Source organism: Eucyclogobius newberryi, unplaced genomic scaffold (genome assembly GCF_026437365.1).
Source record: "Eucyclogobius newberryi isolate DKJ021-1_F unplaced genomic scaffold, fEucNew1.0.hap1 SCAF_16, whole genome shotgun sequence".
NCBI classification, from domain to species: Eukaryota; Metazoa; Chordata; class Actinopteri; order Gobiiformes; family Gobiidae; genus Eucyclogobius; species Eucyclogobius newberryi.
Window position 1 is genome coordinate 19,404,100 of NW_027315790.1, and position 19,692 is coordinate 19,423,791.

The following is a 19,692-nucleotide window of genomic DNA, read 5'->3' on the forward strand; positions in this document are numbered from 1 at the left end:
TACTGGCATATATTACTCAAAGTAGAGTGAAAGTGTGGCATGTGAAACTACTCTGAGAAGTACCAAGTTACTAAAGTGTTTGAGTAAAGGTAACTGAGTAATTTGACCAAACAAATCAATCATGTTCCACTTTCACAACAGACCTACCAAGGTCAGAGTGCCAAGGTTCATACATTCAACAGATTTAATCCCACCTCACTAACACTTGAAACATCAGTTCATCTACGCCTGGAATCTGTTTGTTTTTCTCCATGGTTTAATCATTATCAAACATCGGGATTGCATTCAATATTCAGTCGAACAAAGTTAATGTAGAGTCAGAGCTACACTTGTGTGTCTGTTAGGTCCACCTACTCACGGCTCAGAGGTCGGGCTGGTGAATGTGGACGTTATTGTCACACCAACACTCCCTCACCAGTCAGTGTTTAGTTTAGTTTAGTCTTTATTTGAAGGGACAATGTACAGAGACATTAAGCTTGTAAAAAACAAAGATGTTCCGTACCAGGCTGTAGCTAAATAGCTCATTTCTACCGTTAGTCCCTGAGTAGAGACATTGTAACAGTTATTGGTCCTGGTGGCCCACGTTATTACAGTCCGGATTTCATAAACAGCTCGAGGCATCAGGATATGATTTTGTTATGAAGCGGCTCCTATTTTTGCTCGGTGAGTTTTACCATCTCCACAAGGCAGAAAGTCACATTTACAGACAATGAAAAGTGAGAAAAAATAGATAAAAATCAAATCATACTTTTTTTCTATGGAGCACATTTTACTATGGTATACAAATAACCAAAAGATGAAGCCAAAGTGTCTCTTACATACAAGTATAATAGCAATAATATTCGTTTCTATTTTTTAAATGTATAAAACAAAACTGAAAACAAAAACACGGTTGACACAGAGAGAAAAAAACAGACAATAGCGACACAAGTTCAAGGCACAAGTCGCCCAACATTGAGTTTAAATGTAATTTGTCAAGTTTTAACAGTTGTGTCCAAATTGGTTGGTTCAATTAATGTGTCATCCATTTCGTTGTGTCCATTGCAGGAGTTTTCAAGCAAAATAATTATAAGTTAAGTAGTTCTGAAGGTATAAGAAATACCCACGCCAAAAACATCCAGAAGTCCCAAAACATATGATAATAATGGTGGGCCATATTTAAACTTTAACAGCTGAACAAATTCACTGCATTCACGCATTTTAACTACAACTTTTCATATTTTAACTATTAACTTCCGAGCACATTTTAACACAGGCCTATACTTCACTGCTGACACAACTTCAACTGTGACTGTATCAGCAGAAATATTAAGAAAGCAGCAGGTGTCAGAGAAAATGTCAAAGGTACGTTTTTTCTTCGCCCTGATGTGGGTAGGGCATAGTACTTGCACTTTGTCGAGATTGTTGTATTGCCGTTGCTAATTCTAATCCTAAATCTAAAAAGTTAAGGGCATTTGTAACAGTGGAACGATGAAAGGACTGTAGATTCCACGGTCCAATTGTTGACCAGACTGTCAAGGAAGAACAAAATGTCCCTGGGCCAAAATATAGACATGAAAGACCTGTCACCAAGATGTCACAAGATTTGTCACAAAATGTCCCCAAGAGAGCCTGAAACTTTGGCAGAAATGTGCAGTCGACCAAACTAAAAACTTTAAGGACACATACAAGGCAAAACTGACCTTTGAAGCTTGTATCCGAGTTTCTCTTGTCAAAAATATAGATATAGAAGACTAAAGCATAATACATCTTTGAGTTTGTGAACTACAAAAGGACAACTTGACATGGAAATGAAGGGTTCGATCCATAACCTCTTTTACTCTTTTACTTTTACGCATGTGTCAAGACTAATGTGTCCAAGAGTAAAAGAAACTATTGATCATTTAGAACATTTCAAATATGAATGATTTTCTTGACTGTTGGAATAGAGCTTTTACAGAAACAGCTCAATTTGTCCAACCATCTTTTCATCCGTATGCAAATGACGACCCATTAAATTATTACAATGATGAAATGATTCAATTATATCTGACAATTATTTTCTGACAGTGTATGTGTTCTGCCATCGGGCCCATTCACTGAGCTAAATTAAAACATATAGGAGAGTGTGCCGCTGGGGGACGATTATATTTGAATGCCACCACTCATTTGAACAGATTTAACAAACCCCAGGCCACTTCACAACTGTTATGAAAATTGTCCAGATTTTTGGTCCAGTTTTAGCCTGAGGGAGGATCAGCGTCACCCCAAATAACTCCAGTGAATGCAAGAATCTATTAGTGAAACCACTTTTGGACTAGTTTTGCCTCTAGAATAGCGTTCACAAATGAATGGATAAAATAAAGTGTCAAAATGTCCAATTTCAAGTTATGGTCACAACAAATACTTTGCTTTTACGAATCTCACAGGTCAAACCAGGAGCTCGTAGACATACGTGGGTTGCAGCATTCTTAAAGTGTCTGTATGGCTTTCAATTCTCAATAACAGCTCACGGTGTTCTTGAGAAATCAAAGCCGTGCAATGGTCGTGGGGTTGTTACATTGTGCTCAAGTGTGCTGTGGCGTTTTCCTAATGCACCTTTACATCAGTCCTACTGAGCAAAACAATCACTCATGTTTTGTGAGTGACTGTTTGTACGGGTCATTGTGGCCGAGGCTTCAGAAAAGGTGCAATATGCAAGTTTAGTGTGGAATGGACAATATAGCAACATATACATTTTGATTTTATCGCTATTGATTTTTATCTCTTGATGATTTTCAATAGATTACATTTTGAGTTCATTAGTGCACTCCATGTGAGCAATCCGCAGAGTCATGAGCTTAAATTCCGGAGTCCATGCTGTACTGTCAAAGAACCCGTGAAGGACACACATTATGCGAAATGTACTTGTTTGAGCTTTTAACTATGTTCTAACGTTGTTCCCGCATCAAAAACATAGCTGGAGTAGCATTTAGCTTCATTCACACTAGTTTGATGAATCTGGTTAGAAAATCCTCTCCCATCTGACCATCAAAAACACTCCGTCCTGAATCTCTGTAAAAACTGATACTTCCTCTGTAACTGATGTAGTTCTGAAGTGGCTCTGAGAATCTTCTCTGCTGTTTTTAAGCCCATAAATCATCTCCAGACTTGTTTTGTGAATTTATTCAGTCTAATCACACTGCGACTGCGTGCCGAAACCAGGAAATGAGAGCTATGTTATATTCGCTGGCCCCATCTACTGGCTGCAGAGGGAATAACACAGTAAGTCCCATGGGGGAAAAGTAGAGATCCAAATGTAATTTTGTTTGTTATAAACTGTTTTTGTTGTTGTTCTAAAACATGAGATGCCAAACAAAGGGTATTCAAGAGCATGTTTAAAGGCTAATATCAACAGAAATGACGCATAACATTTCACCTTTATAAAGAAGAGAAAGGGACATTTACCTAAGAAAAAACACATTATTCCTCCAAAGTTTGAACTACAAACTACATGCTTCTATTGACAAAAGATGTGCACCAAACCCAAGCTGATTCACGATTTCAAACAGTTGATCATCGATTCAATTCAAATTCAAATTTGACTAATTGCACAACTCTATATTGAGTATACAGGTTTTAGTGCAGATAACAGTGTTGTTGAGGGAGAGTGTGTGTGTGCGTGTGTGTGTGTGTGTCTCACCTTGAGGTTCTTGACAGCCACAGCGGGGTCAGTGAGGAAGCTCTGTCGGACACTAATCTCGATGCCCGCCTCCTTCACCCGCTCCTCCAGGTCGTCCAGCGTCTGGGGACAAGAGGCCGACAGCTTAGTATTCAGTCCAACACAAATAGTCAGTCAGTCAGAATAGGGATGTTGTTAAGTTTTAGTTTAATAACGTTGTGAGTTTCTTGACATTTCTCGATTACTATACCAGATGCCAGAGATTGTTTTATTCCAGTCGAGTTAGAGGCGAGAAGAGCAGGCCAAAGAACGAGCAGCAGAGTGCGTCAGGCTGCTGTGACTGCACAAACTGGCCTCTGAGGAGCTGTCAGTGGCGCTTCTTTACGCTTTGTTTTATTGTGGGACACGACCCATTGCCAAGTCGAGTCTCTATTCACGAGCCCAAAACATCATAATAATAATGCTAGATAAGGTAACATCATCTAACCAACCATGGCCCTTTCAAAAACGAATCTACATTGATGAGCTGCAAAAAGGGCCTTATTATGTAGAGGTTTCAAAATGACAATTGTCCTAAAAGCGGCAGCAAAATATAAGTGTAGAGTTGTATAAAATTATTATTATAAAACGACTGGCAGCTAATATTATGACCAAAATGGTATTATACTCTTATCTGTTGTCACAAAATAGTAAATTAATGCTTGTAAATCACTCTATACAGGGTGAAATGAGGGTGTATAAAAACATTTCACCTTAAAATTGGACTGTTTCTTTTTGTACATTTGTAATTACAAGAACCGCTTCATGACCTCATTATTCAGACTTGTTCTTGTATGCTCGTACTCACAGAGGTGAAGACTTCGGTGGTCTGCTGGATGGTGGCGATCTTGGTCCACTTCCACTTCTGGAACAGCTGCACTCTGGTGGGGTTGTGGAGGGTGGCCGAGGGGTGAGTGCGGAAGAAGGTGGGGAAGCGCTGGCGGTTGGAGAGCGCAGGGGAGCTGGAGCCGTACGACAACTGCAACAAAGCGAAAGGACTCGGATCAGCGTGGTTCTGGAGACCATGGAAAAATAATATTAACCCTGCTATATATCACATGCAATGGTATTTATTTATTTATTTGTCTATGGGAGTTTTTGTTTATTTATAGGAGATCTTCTACTGAAAGTGTTTTTCAGACTTCCTATAAGTGATCTGTTCTTCTGTATCTACCTCTGTATCTACCTGCGTTGCACCAATGAAATTTCCCCATGTGGGACAATAAAGGAATATCTTATCTTATATCAATCCGAAAGGGCTCCTCTTGAAGAAACTAAAGAGGAGGATGGACTTTTAGTGGACAAATTTGCAGCAAATTTAACCAAGCAAAGCTCAATCGCTCCACTCAAAATAGCCACGTTCCGACTGGCCCTGGAATAGTACGATATTTTATCCTCAGAAGACAAACAAAAGACTGGTTTGATAGAGGAAATAAAACATACATAAAATCAAGGAGGGCAAAATTAACCTTCTCGGAGTAATTTAATGGTTTTCCTGAATAATACTATTTAATGGTGAGGCTGAAGGCTCTGGCTGAGGCTAGAGCAAACATAAATACTACTTTCTGTTTATACATGTTTCAACGTCTTGGGTTTGGATAATGTTCGATGCACTTCAAATATAATATTATTGGTCTTGACCGGAGTGCCATGTGTCGATAAACAGGAAACAGCTGGTGCTAACGTGCGCTAGCTTTGTTTTGCTAAATCCGTCAATTCAAAACCCTAGATAATGATTATTTGATCAGTAAATTTGTTGACTATTATTTCTATAATTGGTTGATTGGTTGCAATTAACTGATTAAGCAGAATAAATAAATATGAATGTGTGGACAACTTTTTTGAATCATTATTTTGTATGGTTATATTTTATTGTGGATGAACGTGTAACAATTAGTCAAAATGTTTCAAGATTTGAAAGATTACATACGCTAACTTACTTATTTCCTTACTTGCTTGGATATTTACTTATTTTTTTCCCATAAAAATAACCTAGTTGGAGTATTAGCCGTAATAAAACACTATTCCATGTACCTGTTTTTCCTATGGTGTGACACTCTCAGTAACGCGTACATGCAGTCTCTCTTTTCCACACATTTTCTGCTCTATTTGTGCACATCGTGTCCATCTCCGCTCCACACTCACAGCCAGAGTAATGGGACTTAGCACTTGTTCTGATAACGTCATGTTTACTGCACTCACGCCACACATTTACATTTGGCTTGCACAACAACCATCCCTGTGCAATGATTTATGTCCATGTTAGGAGTAATGAGCCTGGATTAAAGCAGCGTGTAATGGCGAGCACTGTTTAAGTAGAAGGTCACACATCACTATTACAACAATTTTAGATGTAATGTATGGACTACTTTTGGTACTAAATTAAAGTACATAAAGGAAAAAAAAAGAAAAAACATCTAAACTACGAAGAGTGAAGCAGTTTAATCATGAACGGGACAATAGATAGATTTACTGTACATGGGATTATGTTTTGTCTTAGTTTGAATATATTAATACATTTATTAATACATTTATATTTATAAAAATCAAATCACCTAAAAGCATAATCATATTTACTGTAGCACTATAGCTTTTTCATGCCAATACAGATTCTGATTCCAAACCCCAAAGGTATTTAGTATATATATTATTGTATACAGTATACACAAGGGAAACTAACAGTCCCTGTAGGTTTGTCTTAAAGTACAGTATCCCCAGCCTGGCCTGAATGTGAGTCGGAGCTAGTGTGAAAGGAATAGCTGCGCTGATGTAAAATTAATGAATGGGTTTGAAGGTTTTTTTGGGTGCGGGAGTGTTCTGTGAGCTCTTGCCCCTGGAGTGCACACATGAGGGCAGTGAGCAGGTTGTCTCCTGGCCCTGAGACAGCCACGCAGCACACAGGGGGGCTAACAGGGGGCTGACATGAGGCTAACAGGAGGCTAACAGGGTGCTAACAGGGTGCTCCACCCAATAACACCCAGATTTGCAGGAAGAGCGGGAGTAAAGGGATGTTATAACACCCTAAAAGACCTATAAAGGGTGTACATGACGTCACAGTATTTGAAGTAACGACATGGCAATACTGATGAAAAACATTTGCAACATTTGTATGATTGACAATTTAACAAGTGCAAGACAAAATCTTTATAACTGTGGCCTTTACCCGTATTTAGGCTGTTGAAAGCAACAGCGTGTAACTTTCTGGAGGTGGCACATCACTTGCATGATTCCATGGAAATAGATAAATAAAACCATACCTCTGAACAATCTCCATGGAGATGGGTAAGCTTTATGTCATACTGTAGAATATTATAGCTTAAGGAACATTTCCATGGAAACTAGCAGGAGGAAGCTGCTCCAATGTTTTCAGTGTAATAAAAACATTTTTAAAATTTATTTTAGTTATTTTAAGGCCAAATAATGATAATAATAATAATAATAATAATAATAATAATAATAATAATAATAATAATAATAATAATAATAAATATAGCCGCAAGCGGCAATGATCGGCCCTCGCCACGCCGCCGCCACGCCGCCGCCACACCGCCGCCACACCGCCGCCACGCCGCAAGAGGAGGGGGCGCTAACGCGCCCCAATTGTCCTTTTATTACGCCTACTGCTGAATCTGTGACGCTGTCACATCTTCTCCCCTTTGTTTTACCATCAAAAAGCAATTTTATTTTGAATTCTTGGCAAAATGTGCGGCTTTGCCGCACAGACACCGTGACTCTTTGAATGAAAATGTCGATAACTTTTGATGGTCTTGAAGATGAGTCTCACCAAATTTCAGGTTAATAGGGCTGACGCCCTGGGAGGAGTTTGTGAAAGTCTAAAGTGTAAACATGTTCTGGCGATTTCCCCATTGGAATAACATGAAAGGTTTCGGTCATCGTTACGGCAACGCCATAACAATTATGACATGAGTCATTGACTTTTTTGATGGGGATGCTAAAATTGAGTTGTGTGTCAAATTTCATATAATTTCGCAAAACTAAACATTTAACCTCCATATAAAATCTGTAGGGGGCGCTGTGGCGCCAAATGAATTTATTTCACTTCAAGTAGGTTTAGGGCAAAGAGTTTAACAACTGATTCTAATTTGACGCAATTCGGACTTTATCTGCGCAAACGGCAGAAATTTTAAATATGGGAGATTTCTGAAATTCTAGCTACAGTTTGCGGCTTCGCCGCACAGAGACCGTGAGAGGTATCAATGTAATTTGGATAACTTTTGATGTCCCACTCCTCAGTAGCATTTTCACCAAATTTCAGCTTTTTAGGGCCAACGCCCTGCGAGGAGTTCGTAAAAGTACGACGTTTGGAAAAACTCCGAAGTCATGTTTAGCCATTTTTGAAGCAATATGGCCGACATTTGGTTGGGCGGACGGCGTTGCCGTAATAATATTTTTTACTTCTCTTGTCACCATCTACCTCTGCGCCAAATTTCATGATTCTACGATCAGATTTTTTTTGGGTCATTTCCCATCTCTCAATGCATTTTTGGTACATTTGGGGGCGCTGACGCGCCAATTTTTTTAATTTTAGAAAAGGGAAATAGCCAGAATGTAGAGAGGCACGATTTTTAGAGGCGTGCAAATTTTTGTGACTTTTCGTCAATGTTCACTGGGTGAAAAATAGGGGGGTTGGTCCCGAGAAGAAGAAAGAATATTAAAGCCGCAAGCGGCATCCAACGGCCCTCGCGGGCCGCCGGCCTTCCGACTCTGCTCTCTGCATTTTACAGAGATGGCGCTAACGCAATTGTCTAAGAACTAAGACAGCGACACATTGGACATGTACAATGCTGTGCTTAACCAGTGCAAATTAACACAAATGTCGGTCAAATGTGCAGCTCCAGCGCACAGAGACCGTGACACTTGGAATAAAAATATGGATAACTTTTGATGCTCCGCTTGTGTAGATTATTTTTCCCAAATATGAGCTTGATCGAGCTATTGCCCACAGAGGAGTTTATTAAAGTGTGAAGCATAAATGTGAACATTTCAAGGATTTGGCGTTTTTCCCATTTGTGACAGTATATTTGCAGCTCCACGGCACAGAGACCGTAGCACTTAAAATCAAAATATGGATAACTTTTGATGCCCCATTTGTGTAGATGATTTCCCCAAATATGAGCTTGATCGGGCAATCGGCCTAGGAGGAGTTGGTGAAAGTGTGAAGCGTGAAAATGTGGTCATTTTGGAGATTTCGCTGTTTTCCCATTTCTGACATATATTTGCGGGTCCGCCACACAGAGACCGTAGCACTTAGAATCAAAATATGGATAAGTTTTGATGGCCCGCTTGTGTAGATGATTTTCCCCAAATATGAGCTTGATCGGACAATCGCCCTAGGAGGAGTTTGTTAAAGTGTGAAGTGTAAAAATGTGGTGATTTGAGCGATTCTACGATTTTCCCATAAGGATAACATGGGATGTTTCTGTCAACGCTACGGTTACGCCGTACAAAATATGACTTTGGCTCTCATACTTGTATGATCAGGATGGCAAATTAGAATTTAGTGCAAAATGTCATGTCATTTGGAAAAACTCTATTGTTTATAGGCCACTCTGAAGGCCAAATAGTCAGAATTCTGGGAAACGTTTGCGGCTCCGTCGCACAGAGACCGTAAAAGTTATCCTTAAAATTTGGATAACTTTAGATGCACCACTTGTCTAGAGGACGTACACCGATTTGAGGTTGGTGGGCAAAACGCACTAGGAGGAGTTCGTTGAAGTGTAAAACATAAAAATGTGGTAATTCGAGAGATTTTGCGGTTTTCCCATAGGGATAACATGGGAGGTTTCTGTCATCGCTACGACTACGCCGTAAAAATTTAGGCATTTTTGTGATTGGCTTTTGTGATCGGGACGGCAAAATAGAATTTTGGGTAAAGTTTAGACAATTTTGGTAAAACTAATTTTTGACCTTCAATGTTAATTTAAAGGTCACTCTGTAGGGGGCGCTATCGCGGCCATTTCAATTTTGTCAGCCTAAACTGGTCCAAACTAGAAAGTTTAACAACTGATTCAAATTTGGTCCTAATCGGACTGGTTTTGATCAAATGGGAGCAATTTTTAGATCTGCAATATTCCAAAATAAGTTGTCCAACTTTGCGGCTGCGCCGCACACAGACCGTTAAAGGTATCTCAAAAAATTGAATAACTTTAGATGCCCCACTTGTCCAGAGGACGTACGCCGATTTTGAAGTTGGTGGGCAAAACGCCCTAGGAGGAGTTCGTCAAAGTTTGACGTGAACAAAATGACTAACACAGCGTATTTTCATTTTCAAAGGAAGATGGCGGCCATAGGGTAAGTCTGGGGGCGTGGCCACAATGATTTTTTTTGTTCGTCCTCACGAGAGGAATACGTGTCCCGAATTTCGTAGCTTTACGCCAAAGTTGACCTCGGGGCGTCTCCCATAGGCGCAATGTATTTTGACTTTTGTCGGTGGCGCTGTCGCGCCATTTTTTAACGAAAAAAAAAATGGCCCAGAAAAAATCAAATTTTTCGCCGATTCTGAATTTTGGGCAAAGTTTGGTGAGTTTTTGAGCACGTTCAGGGGGTCAAATTAGAGATCAAAAAGCAGAAGAACAAGAAAAATAAAAATAATTAAAGCCGCAAGCGGCATCCAACGGCCCTCGCGGGCCGCCGGCCTTCCGACTCTGCGCTTTTGACTTGATAAAGATGGCGCCCTTATTGTGTGTTGAATAAAAAAAGAACTTGACAGACGGCGACACATTGGACATGGCCAATCCAGTGCAAATGAACACAAGTGTCAGTCAAATTTGCTGCTCCGCCGCACAGAGACCGTGACACTTGGAATAAAAATATGGATAACTTTTGATGCCCCGCTTGTGTAGATGATTTTTCCCAAAGTAAAGCTTGATCGAGCTATTGCCCACGGAGGAGTTTGTTAAAGTGTGAAGCGTAAATGTGAACATTTCAAGGATTTGGCGTTTTTCCCATTTGTGACAGTATATTTGCAGCTCCACGGCACAGAGACCGTACCACTTAAAATCAAAATATGGATAACTTTTGATGCCCCGTTTGTGTAGATGATTTTCCCCAAATATGAGCTTGATCGGGCAATCGGCCTAGGAGGAGTTCGTTAAAGTGTGAAGCGTAAAAATGTGGTGATTTTAGAGATTTCGCTGTTTTCCCATTTCTGACATATATTTGCGGGTCCGCCACACAGAGACCGTAGCACTTAGAATCAAAATATGGGTAAGTTTTGATGCCCCGCTTGTGTAGATGATATTCTCCAAATATGAACTTGATCGGACAATCGCCCTAGGAGGAGATGTTAAAGTGTGAAGCGTAAAAATGTGGTGATTTGAGCGATTCTACGATTTTCCCATAAGGATAACATGGGATGTTTCTGTCAACGCTACGGTTACGCCGTACAAAATATGACTTTGGCTCTCATACTTTTATGATCAGGATGGCAAATTAGAATTTTGTTCAAAATATCATGTCATTTGGAAAAACTCTATTGTTTATAGGCCACTCTGAAGGCCAAATAGTCAGAATTCTGGGAAACGTTTGCGGCTCCGTCGCACAAAGACCGTAAAAGTTATCCTTAAAATTTGGATAACTTTAGATACACCACTTGTCTAGAGGACGTACACCGATTTTGAGGTTGGTGGGCAAAACGCACTAGGAGGACTTCGTTAAAGTGTAAAACATAAAAATGTGGTAATTTGAGAGATTTTGTGGTTTTCCCATAGGGATAACATGGGAGGTTTCTGTCATCGCTACGACTACGCCGTAAAAATTTAGGCATTTTTGTGATTGGCTTTTGTGATTGGGACGGCAAAATAGAATTTTGGGTAAAGTTTAGACAATTTTGGTAAAACTAATTTTTGACCTTCAATGTTAATTTAAAGGTCACTCTGTAGGGGGCGCTATCACTGCCATTTCAATTTTGTCAGCCTAAACTGGTCCAAACTAGAAAGTTTAACAACTGATTCAAATTTGGTCCTAATCGGACTGGTTTTGATCAAATGGGAGCAATTTTTAGACCTGCAATATTCCAAAATAAGTTGTCCAACTTTGCGGCTGCGCCGCACACAGACCGTAAAAGGTATCTCAAAAAATTGAATAACTTTAGATTCCCCACTTGTCCAGAGGACGTACGCCGATTTTGAAGTCGGTGGGCAAAACGCCCTAGGAGGAGTTCGTCAAAGTTTGACGTAAACAAAATGGCTAACTCAGCTTGTTTTCATTTTCAAAGGAAGATGGCGGCCATAGGGTAAGTTTGGGGGCGTGGCCACAATGATTTTTTTTGTTTATCCTCACGAGAGGAATGCGTGTCCCGAATTTCGTAGCTTTACGCCAAAGTTGACCTCGGGGCGTCTCCCATAGGCGCAATGTATTTTGACTTTTGTCGGTGGCGCTGTCGCGCCATTTTTTAACGAAAAAAAAAATGGCCCAGAAAAAATAAAATTTTTCGCCGATTCTGAATTTTGGGCAAAGTTTGGTGAGTTTTTGAGCATGTTCAGGGGGTCAAATTAGAGATCAAAGCGCTGAAGAAGAACAAGAAAAATTAAAGCCGCAAGCGGCATCCAACGGCCCTCGCGGGCCGCCGGCCTTCCGACTCTGCTCTCTGCATTTTACAGAGATGGCGCTAACGCAATTATCTAAGAACTAAGACAGCGACACATTGGACATGTGGACAACCAGTTCAAATGAACACAAATGTCGGTCAAATATGCAGCTCCAGCGCACAGAGACCGTGACACTTGGAATAAAAATATGGATAACTTTTGATGCTCCGCTTGTGTAGATTATTTTTCCCAAATATGAGCTTGATCGAGCTATTGCCCACAGAGGAGTTCATTAAAGTGTGAAGCATAAATGTGAACATTTCAAGGATTTGGCGTTTTTCCCATTTGTGACAGTATATTTGCAGCTCCACGGCACAGAGACCGTAGCACTTAAAATCAAAATATGGATAACTTTTGATGCCCCATTTGTGTAGATGATTTCCCCAAATATGAGCTTGATCGGGCAATCGGCCTAGGAGGAGTTGGTGAAAGTGTGAAGCGTGAAAATGTGGTCATTTTAGAGATTTCGCTGTTTTCCCATTTCTGACATATATTTGCGGGTCCGCCACACAGAGACCGTAGCACTTAGAATCAAAATATGGGTAACTTTTGATGCCTCGCTTGTGTAGATGATTTTCCCCAAATATGAGCTTGATCGGACAATCGCCCTAGGAGGAGTTTGTTAAAGTGTGAAGTGTAAAAATGTGGTGATTTGAGCGATTCTACGATTTTCCCATAAGGATAACATGGGATGTTTCTGTCAACGCTACGGTTACGCCGTACAAAATATGACTTTGGCTCTCATACTTGTATGATCAGGATGGCAAATTAGAATTTAGTGCAAAATGTCATGTCATTTGGAAAAACTCTATTGTTTATAGGCCACTCTGAAGGCCAAATAGTCAGAATTCTGGGAAACGTTTGCGGCTCCGTCGCACAAAGACCGTAAAAGTTATCCTTAAAATTTGGATAACTTTAGTTGCCCCACTTGTCTAGAGGACGTACACCGATTTTGAGGTTGGTGGGCAAAACGCACTAGGAGGAGTTCGTTGAAGTGTAAAACATAAAAATGTGGTAATTTGAGAGATTTGGTGGTTTTCCCATAGGGATAACATGGGAGGTTTCTGTCATCGCTACGACTACGCCGTAAAAATTTAGGCATTTTTGTGATTGGCTTTTGTGATCGGGACGGCAAAATAGAATTTTGGGTAAAGTTTAGACAATTTTGGTAAAACTAATTTTTGACCTTCAATGTTAATTTAAAGGTCACTCTGTAGGGGGCGCTATCGCGGCCATTTCAATTTTGTCAGCCTAAACTGGTCCAAACTAGAAAGTTTAACAACTGATTCAAATTTGGTCCTAATCGGACTGGTTTTGATCAAATGGGAGCAATTTTTAGATCTGCAATATTCCAAAATAAGTTGTCCAACTTTGCGGCTGCGCCGCACACAGACCGTTAAAGGTATCTCAAAAAATTGAATAACTTTAGATGCCCCACTTGTCCAGAGGACGTCCGCCGATTTTGAAGTCGGTGGGCAAAACGCCCTAGGAGGAGTTCGTCAAAGTTTGACGTGAACAAAATGACTAACACAGCGTATTTTCATTTTCAAAGGAAGATGGCGGCCATAGGGTAAGTCTGGGGGCGTGGCCACAATGATTTTTTTTGTTCGTCCTCACGAGAGGAATGCGTGTCCCGAATTTCGTAGCTTTACGACAAAGTTGACCTCGGGGCGTCTCCCATAGGCGCAATGTATTTTGACTTTTGTCGGTGGCGCTGTCGCGCCATTTTTTAACGAAAAAAAAAATGGCCCAGAAAAAATAAAATTTTTCGCCGATTCTGAATTTTGGGCAAAGTTTGGTGAGTTTTTGAGCATGTTCAGGGGGTCAAATTAGAGATCAAAGCGCTGAAGAAGAACAAGAAAAATAATAATAATAATAATAATAATAATATTTTTAGCAAAAACAATATAGCCGTTTTTACTATAACAACAAATGATACATCGTTTGAAAGCTCTAAGCCTTCCCGATGCCGCCATGGGGTGGAATCATCATTACGAGCGCTTACGCGCTCGTCACTCCCTATTCCGTCGGGATGCCCCGCCCACTCCCCATAGACTTCCATTGATTTGAGCAGATACAAGCATGGCCCATGCCTGCGGCATGGATTCTCGCGTACGGGACGATGCCAGGAGGGTTTTTGGAGGAATGCAGCGCTTCGCGCTGCTGTTGTCAACAATTAGTGAATGGGCTACGCCCATTCACTAATTGTTGACTATTTCTGTCATAGCAGGAGTAAGTATGCATGATCCATGCCTTCGGCATGGGCTAGTTCACTGTACTTGCCAGGGGCGACGGGGTACCAAACATGCGGGCTGCGCCCGCATGTTTGGTCAGACAGTTGCAACGCTGCCTTCGGCAGCGTTGCGGGAGCAATAGGCCCTCCCCCTGCTGGGGCTCGGGCCTAATAATAATAAATATAGCCGCAAGCGGCAATGATCGGCCCTCGCCACGCCGCCGCCACACCGCCGCCACGCCGCAAGAGGAGGGGGCGCTAACGCGCCCCAATTGTCCTTTTATTACGCCTACTGCTGAATCTGTGACGCTGTCACATCTTCTCCCCTTTGTTTTACCATCAAAAAGCAATTTTATTTTGAATTCTTGGCAAAATGTGCGGCTTTGCCGCACAGACACCGTGACTCTTTGAATGAAAATGTGGATAACTTTTGATGGTCCACCCCTGAAGATGAGTCTCACCAAATTTCAGGTTAATAGGGCTGACGCCCTGGGAGGAGTTTGTGAAAGTCTAAAGTGTAAACATGTTCTGGCGATTTCCCCATTGGAATAACATGAAAGGTTTCGGTCATCGTTACGGCAACGCCATAACAATTATGACATGGGTCTCATTGACTTTTTTGATGGGGATGATAAAATTGAGTTGTGTGTCAAATTTCATATAATTTCGCAAAACTAAACATTTAACCTCCATATAAAATCTGTAGGGGGCGCTGTGGCGCCAAATTAATTTATTTCACTTCAAGTAGGTTTAGGGCAAAGAGTTTAACAACTGATTCTAATTTGACGCAATTCGGACTTTATCTGCGCAAACGGCAGAAATTTTAAATATGGGAGATTTCTGAAATTCTAGCTACAGTTTGCGGCTTCGCCGCACAGAGACCGTGAGAGGTATCAATGTAATTTGGATAACTTTTGATGTCCCACTCCTCAGTAGCATTTTCACCAAATTTCAGCTTTTTAGGGCCAACGCCCTGGGAGGAGTTCGTAAAAGTACGACGTTTGGAAAAACTCCGAAGTCATGTTTAGCCATTTTTGAAGCAATATGGCCGACATTTGGTTGGGCGGACGGCGTTGCCGTAATAATATTTTTTACTTCTCTTGTCACCATCTACCTCGGCGCCAAATTTCATGATTCTACGATCAGATTTTTTTTGGGTCATTTCCCATCTCTCAATGCATTTTTGGTACATTTGGGGGCGCTGACGCGCCAATTTTTTTTATTTTAGAAAAGGGAAATAGCCAGAATGTAGAGAGGCACGATTTTTAGAGGTGTGAACATTTTTGTGACTTTTCGTCAATGTTCACTGGGTGAAAAATAGGGGGGTTGGTCCCGAGAAGAAAGAATAATATTCCGATGCGAAAACAATGTTTCCCATTTTTCAAATATCATAAACTATACATTTTCGGAAAGCGCTCGCGCTTTCCTACCTCATGGTGTGGGTCCCTGGTCACTGACGGGTACTTTCGTTAATTTTGAGTGGGCTCCGCCCACTTTGTGTTTTTGGCCCTCTATACAGTAATAATGTTCAATTTTTGCATTACATGCTTATATGCACGGAACATGCAAGAGATGGGGAACGTATTCGTGAGCTACTTAGCGCAAATGAGTGCTTTATATGGGGATGACGACCGCTTCGCGGTCGTCATCTCAATGTAAAGTGCTCGTTTAGTGCGCACTTTTGCACGGGCTTCGCCCGTTTACAACGGTAATGTTCCATTTTCCTACTACTAATTAGTATGCACGGGGCGTGCATGAGTGAAGGAGTGCGTTAGTGAGTGTTTGGAAGTGGGCGAGCGCTTCGCGCTCGATTTCGTGCGCACTACGTGCGCACTTTCGCAGCCGTGCTTCGCACGGCCTTACGAGATTAATAGGCCTCTCGCCAGCTTGTGGCGCTCGGGCCTAATAATATTTTTAGCAAAAACAATATAGCCGTTTTTACTATAACAACAAATGATACATCGTTTGAAAGCTCTAAGCCTTCCCGATGCCGCCATGGGGTGGAATCATCATTACGAGCGCTTACGCGCTCGTCACACCCTATTCCGTCGGGATGCCCCGCCCACTCCCCATAGACTTCCATTGATTTGAGCAGATACAAGCATGGCCCATGCCTGCGGCATGGATTCTCGCATACGGGACGATGCCAGGAGGGTTTTTGGAGGAATGCAGCGCTTCGCGCTGCTGTTGTCAACAATTAGTGAATGGGCTACGCCCATTCACTAATTGTTGACTATTTCTGTCATAGCAGGAGTAAGTATGCATGATCCATGCCTTCGGCATGGGCTAGTTCACTGTACTTGCCAGGGGCGACGGGGTACCAAACATGCGGGCTGCGCCCGCATGTTTGGTCAGACAGTTGCAACGCTGCCTTCGGCAGCGTTGCGGGAGCAATAGGCCCTCCCCCTGCTGGGGCTCGGGCCTAATAATATTTTTAGCAAAAACAATATAGCCGTTTCCACTATAACAACAAATTATACATCGTTTGAAAGCTCTAAGCCTTCCCGATGCCGCCATGGGGTGGAATCATCATTACGAGCGCTTACGCGCTTGTCACTCCCTATTCCGTCGGGATGCCCCGCCCACTCCCCATAGACTTCCATTAATTTGAGCAGATACAAGCATGGCCCATGCCTGCGGCATGGATTCTCGCGTACGGGACGATGCCAGGAGGGTTTTTGGAGGAATGCAGCGCTTCGCGCTGCTGTTGTCAACAATTAGTGAATGGGCGTATTGTTGACTATTTCTGTCATAGCAGGAGTAAGTATGCATGATCCATGCCTTCGGCATGGGCTAGTTCACTGTACTTGCCAGGGGCGACGGGGTACCAAACATGCGGGCTGCGCCCGCATGTTTGGTCAGACAGTTGCAACGCTGCCTTCGGCAGCGTTGCGGGAGCAATAGGCCCTCCGCCCTGCTGGGGCTCGGGCCTAAATATTCCGATGCGAAAACAATGTTTCCCATTTTTCAAATATCATAAACTATACATTTTCGGAAAGCGCTCGCGCTTTCCTACCTCATGGTGTGGGCCCCTGGTCACTGACGGGTACTTTCGTTAATTTTGAGTGGGCTCCGCCCACTTTGTGTTTTTGGCCCTCTATACAGTAATAATGTTCAATTTTTGCCTTACATGCTTATATGCACGGAACATGCAAGAGATGGGGAACGTATTCGTGAGCTACTTAGCGCAAATGAGTGCTTTATATGGGGATGACGACCGCTTCGCGGTCGTCATCCCAATGTAAAGTGCTCGTTTAGTGCGAACTTTTGCACGGGCTTCGCCCGTTTACAACGGTAATGTTCCATTTTCCTACAACTAATTAGTATGCACGGGGCGTGCATGAGTGGAGGAGTGCGTTAGTGAGTGTTTGGAAGTGGGCGAGCGCTTCGCGCTCGATTTTGTGCGCACTACGTGCGCACTTTCGCAGCCGTGCTTCGCACGGCCTTACGAGATTAATAGGCCTCTCGCCAGCTTGTGGCGCTCGGGCCTAAATATAGCCGCAAGCGGCAATGATCGGCCCTCGCTACGCCGCCGCCACGCCGCAAGAGGGGGCGCTAACGCGCCCCAATTGTCCTTTTATTACGCCTACTGCTGAATCTGTGACGCTGTCACATCTTCTCCCCTTTGTTTTACCATCAAAAAGCAATTTTATTTTGAATTCTTGGCAAAATGTGCGGCTTTGCCGCACAGACACCGTGACTCTTTGAATAAAAATGTGGATAACTTTTGATGGTCCACCCCTGAAGATGAATCTCACCAAATTTCAGGTTAATAGGGCTGACGCCCTAAGAGGAGTTTGTGAAAGTCTAAAGTGTAAACATGTTCTGGCGATTTCCCCATTGGAATAACATGGAAGGTTTCGGTCATCGTTACGGCAACGCCATAACAATTATGACATGGGTCTCATTGACTTTTTTGATGGGGATGCTAAAATTGAGTTGTGTGTCAAATTTCATATAATTTCGCAAAACTAAACATTTAACCTCCATATAAAATCTGTAGGGGGCGCTGTGGCTCCAAATTAATTTATTTCACTTCAAGTAGGTTTAGGGCAAAGAGTTTAACAACTGATTCTAATTTGACGCAATTCGGACTTTATCTGCGCAAACGGCAGAAATGTAAAATTTGGGAGATTTCTGAAATTCTTGCTACAGTTTGCGGCTTCGCCGCACAGAGACCGTGACACGTATCAATGTAATTTGGATAACTTTTGATGTCCCACTCCTCAGTAGCATTTTCACCAAATTTCAGCTTTTTAGGGCCAACGCCCTGGGAGGAGTTCGTAAAAGTACGACGTTTGGAAAAACTCCGAAGTCATGTTTAGCCATTTTTGAAGCAATATGGCTGACATTTGGTTGGGCGGACGGCGTTGCCGTAATAATATATTTTACTTCTCTTGTCACCATCTACCTCTGCGCCAAATTTCATGATTCTACGATCAGATTTTTTTTGGGTCATTTCCCATCTCTCAATGCATTTTTGGTACATTTGGGGGTGCTGACGCGCCAATTTTTTTTATTTTAGAAAAGGGAAATAGCCAGAATGTAGAGAGGCACGATTTTTAGAGGTGTGCAAATTTTTGTGACTTTTCGTCAATGTTCACTGGGTGAAAAATAGGGGGGTTGGTCCCGAGAATAAGAAGAAGAAGAAGAAAGAATAATATTCCGATGCGAAAACAATGTTTCCCATTTTTCAAATATCATAAACTATACATTTTCGGAAAGCGCTCGCGCTTTCCTACCTCATGGTGTGGGTCCCTGGTCACTGACGGGTACTTTCGATAATTTTGAGTGGGCTCCGCCCACTTTGTGTTTTTGGCCCTCTATACAGTAATAATGTTCAATTTTTGCATTACATGCTTATATGCACGGAACATGCAAGAGATGGGGAACGTATTCGTGAGCTACTTAGCGCAAATGAGTGCTTTATATGGGTCGTCATCCCAATGTAAAGTGCTCGTTTAGTGCGAACTTTTGCACGGGCTTCGCCCGTTTACAACGGTAATGTTCCATTTTCCTACAACTAATTAGTATGCACGGGGCGTGCATGAGTGGAGGAGTGCGTTAGTGAGTGTTTGGAAGTGGGCGAGCGCTTCGCGCTCGATTTCGTGCGCACTACGTGCGCACTTTCGCAGCCGTGCTTCGCACGGCCTTACGAGACTAATAGGCCT

The 19,692-nt window shown here is 42.2% G+C and overlaps 1 protein-coding gene across 1 annotated transcript in view; it reads right to left on the minus strand.

Annotated features, from left to right (window-relative positions):
* LOC140361907 (gamma-aminobutyric acid type B receptor subunit 1-like) overlaps window positions 1-19,692 on the minus strand; it is a 183,488-nt gene that overhangs the window by 123,881 nt on the left and 39,915 nt on the right. The window contains exons 3-4 of the mRNA XM_072447815.1: window positions 4,488-4,658; window positions 3,662-3,763 (exon numbers count right to left, since the gene is read on the minus strand). Coding sequence (XP_072303916.1) covers window positions 3,662-3,763; window positions 4,488-4,658 — 273 coding nt within the window. The remainder of the gene's footprint in view (window positions 1-3,661; window positions 3,764-4,487; window positions 4,659-19,692) is intronic.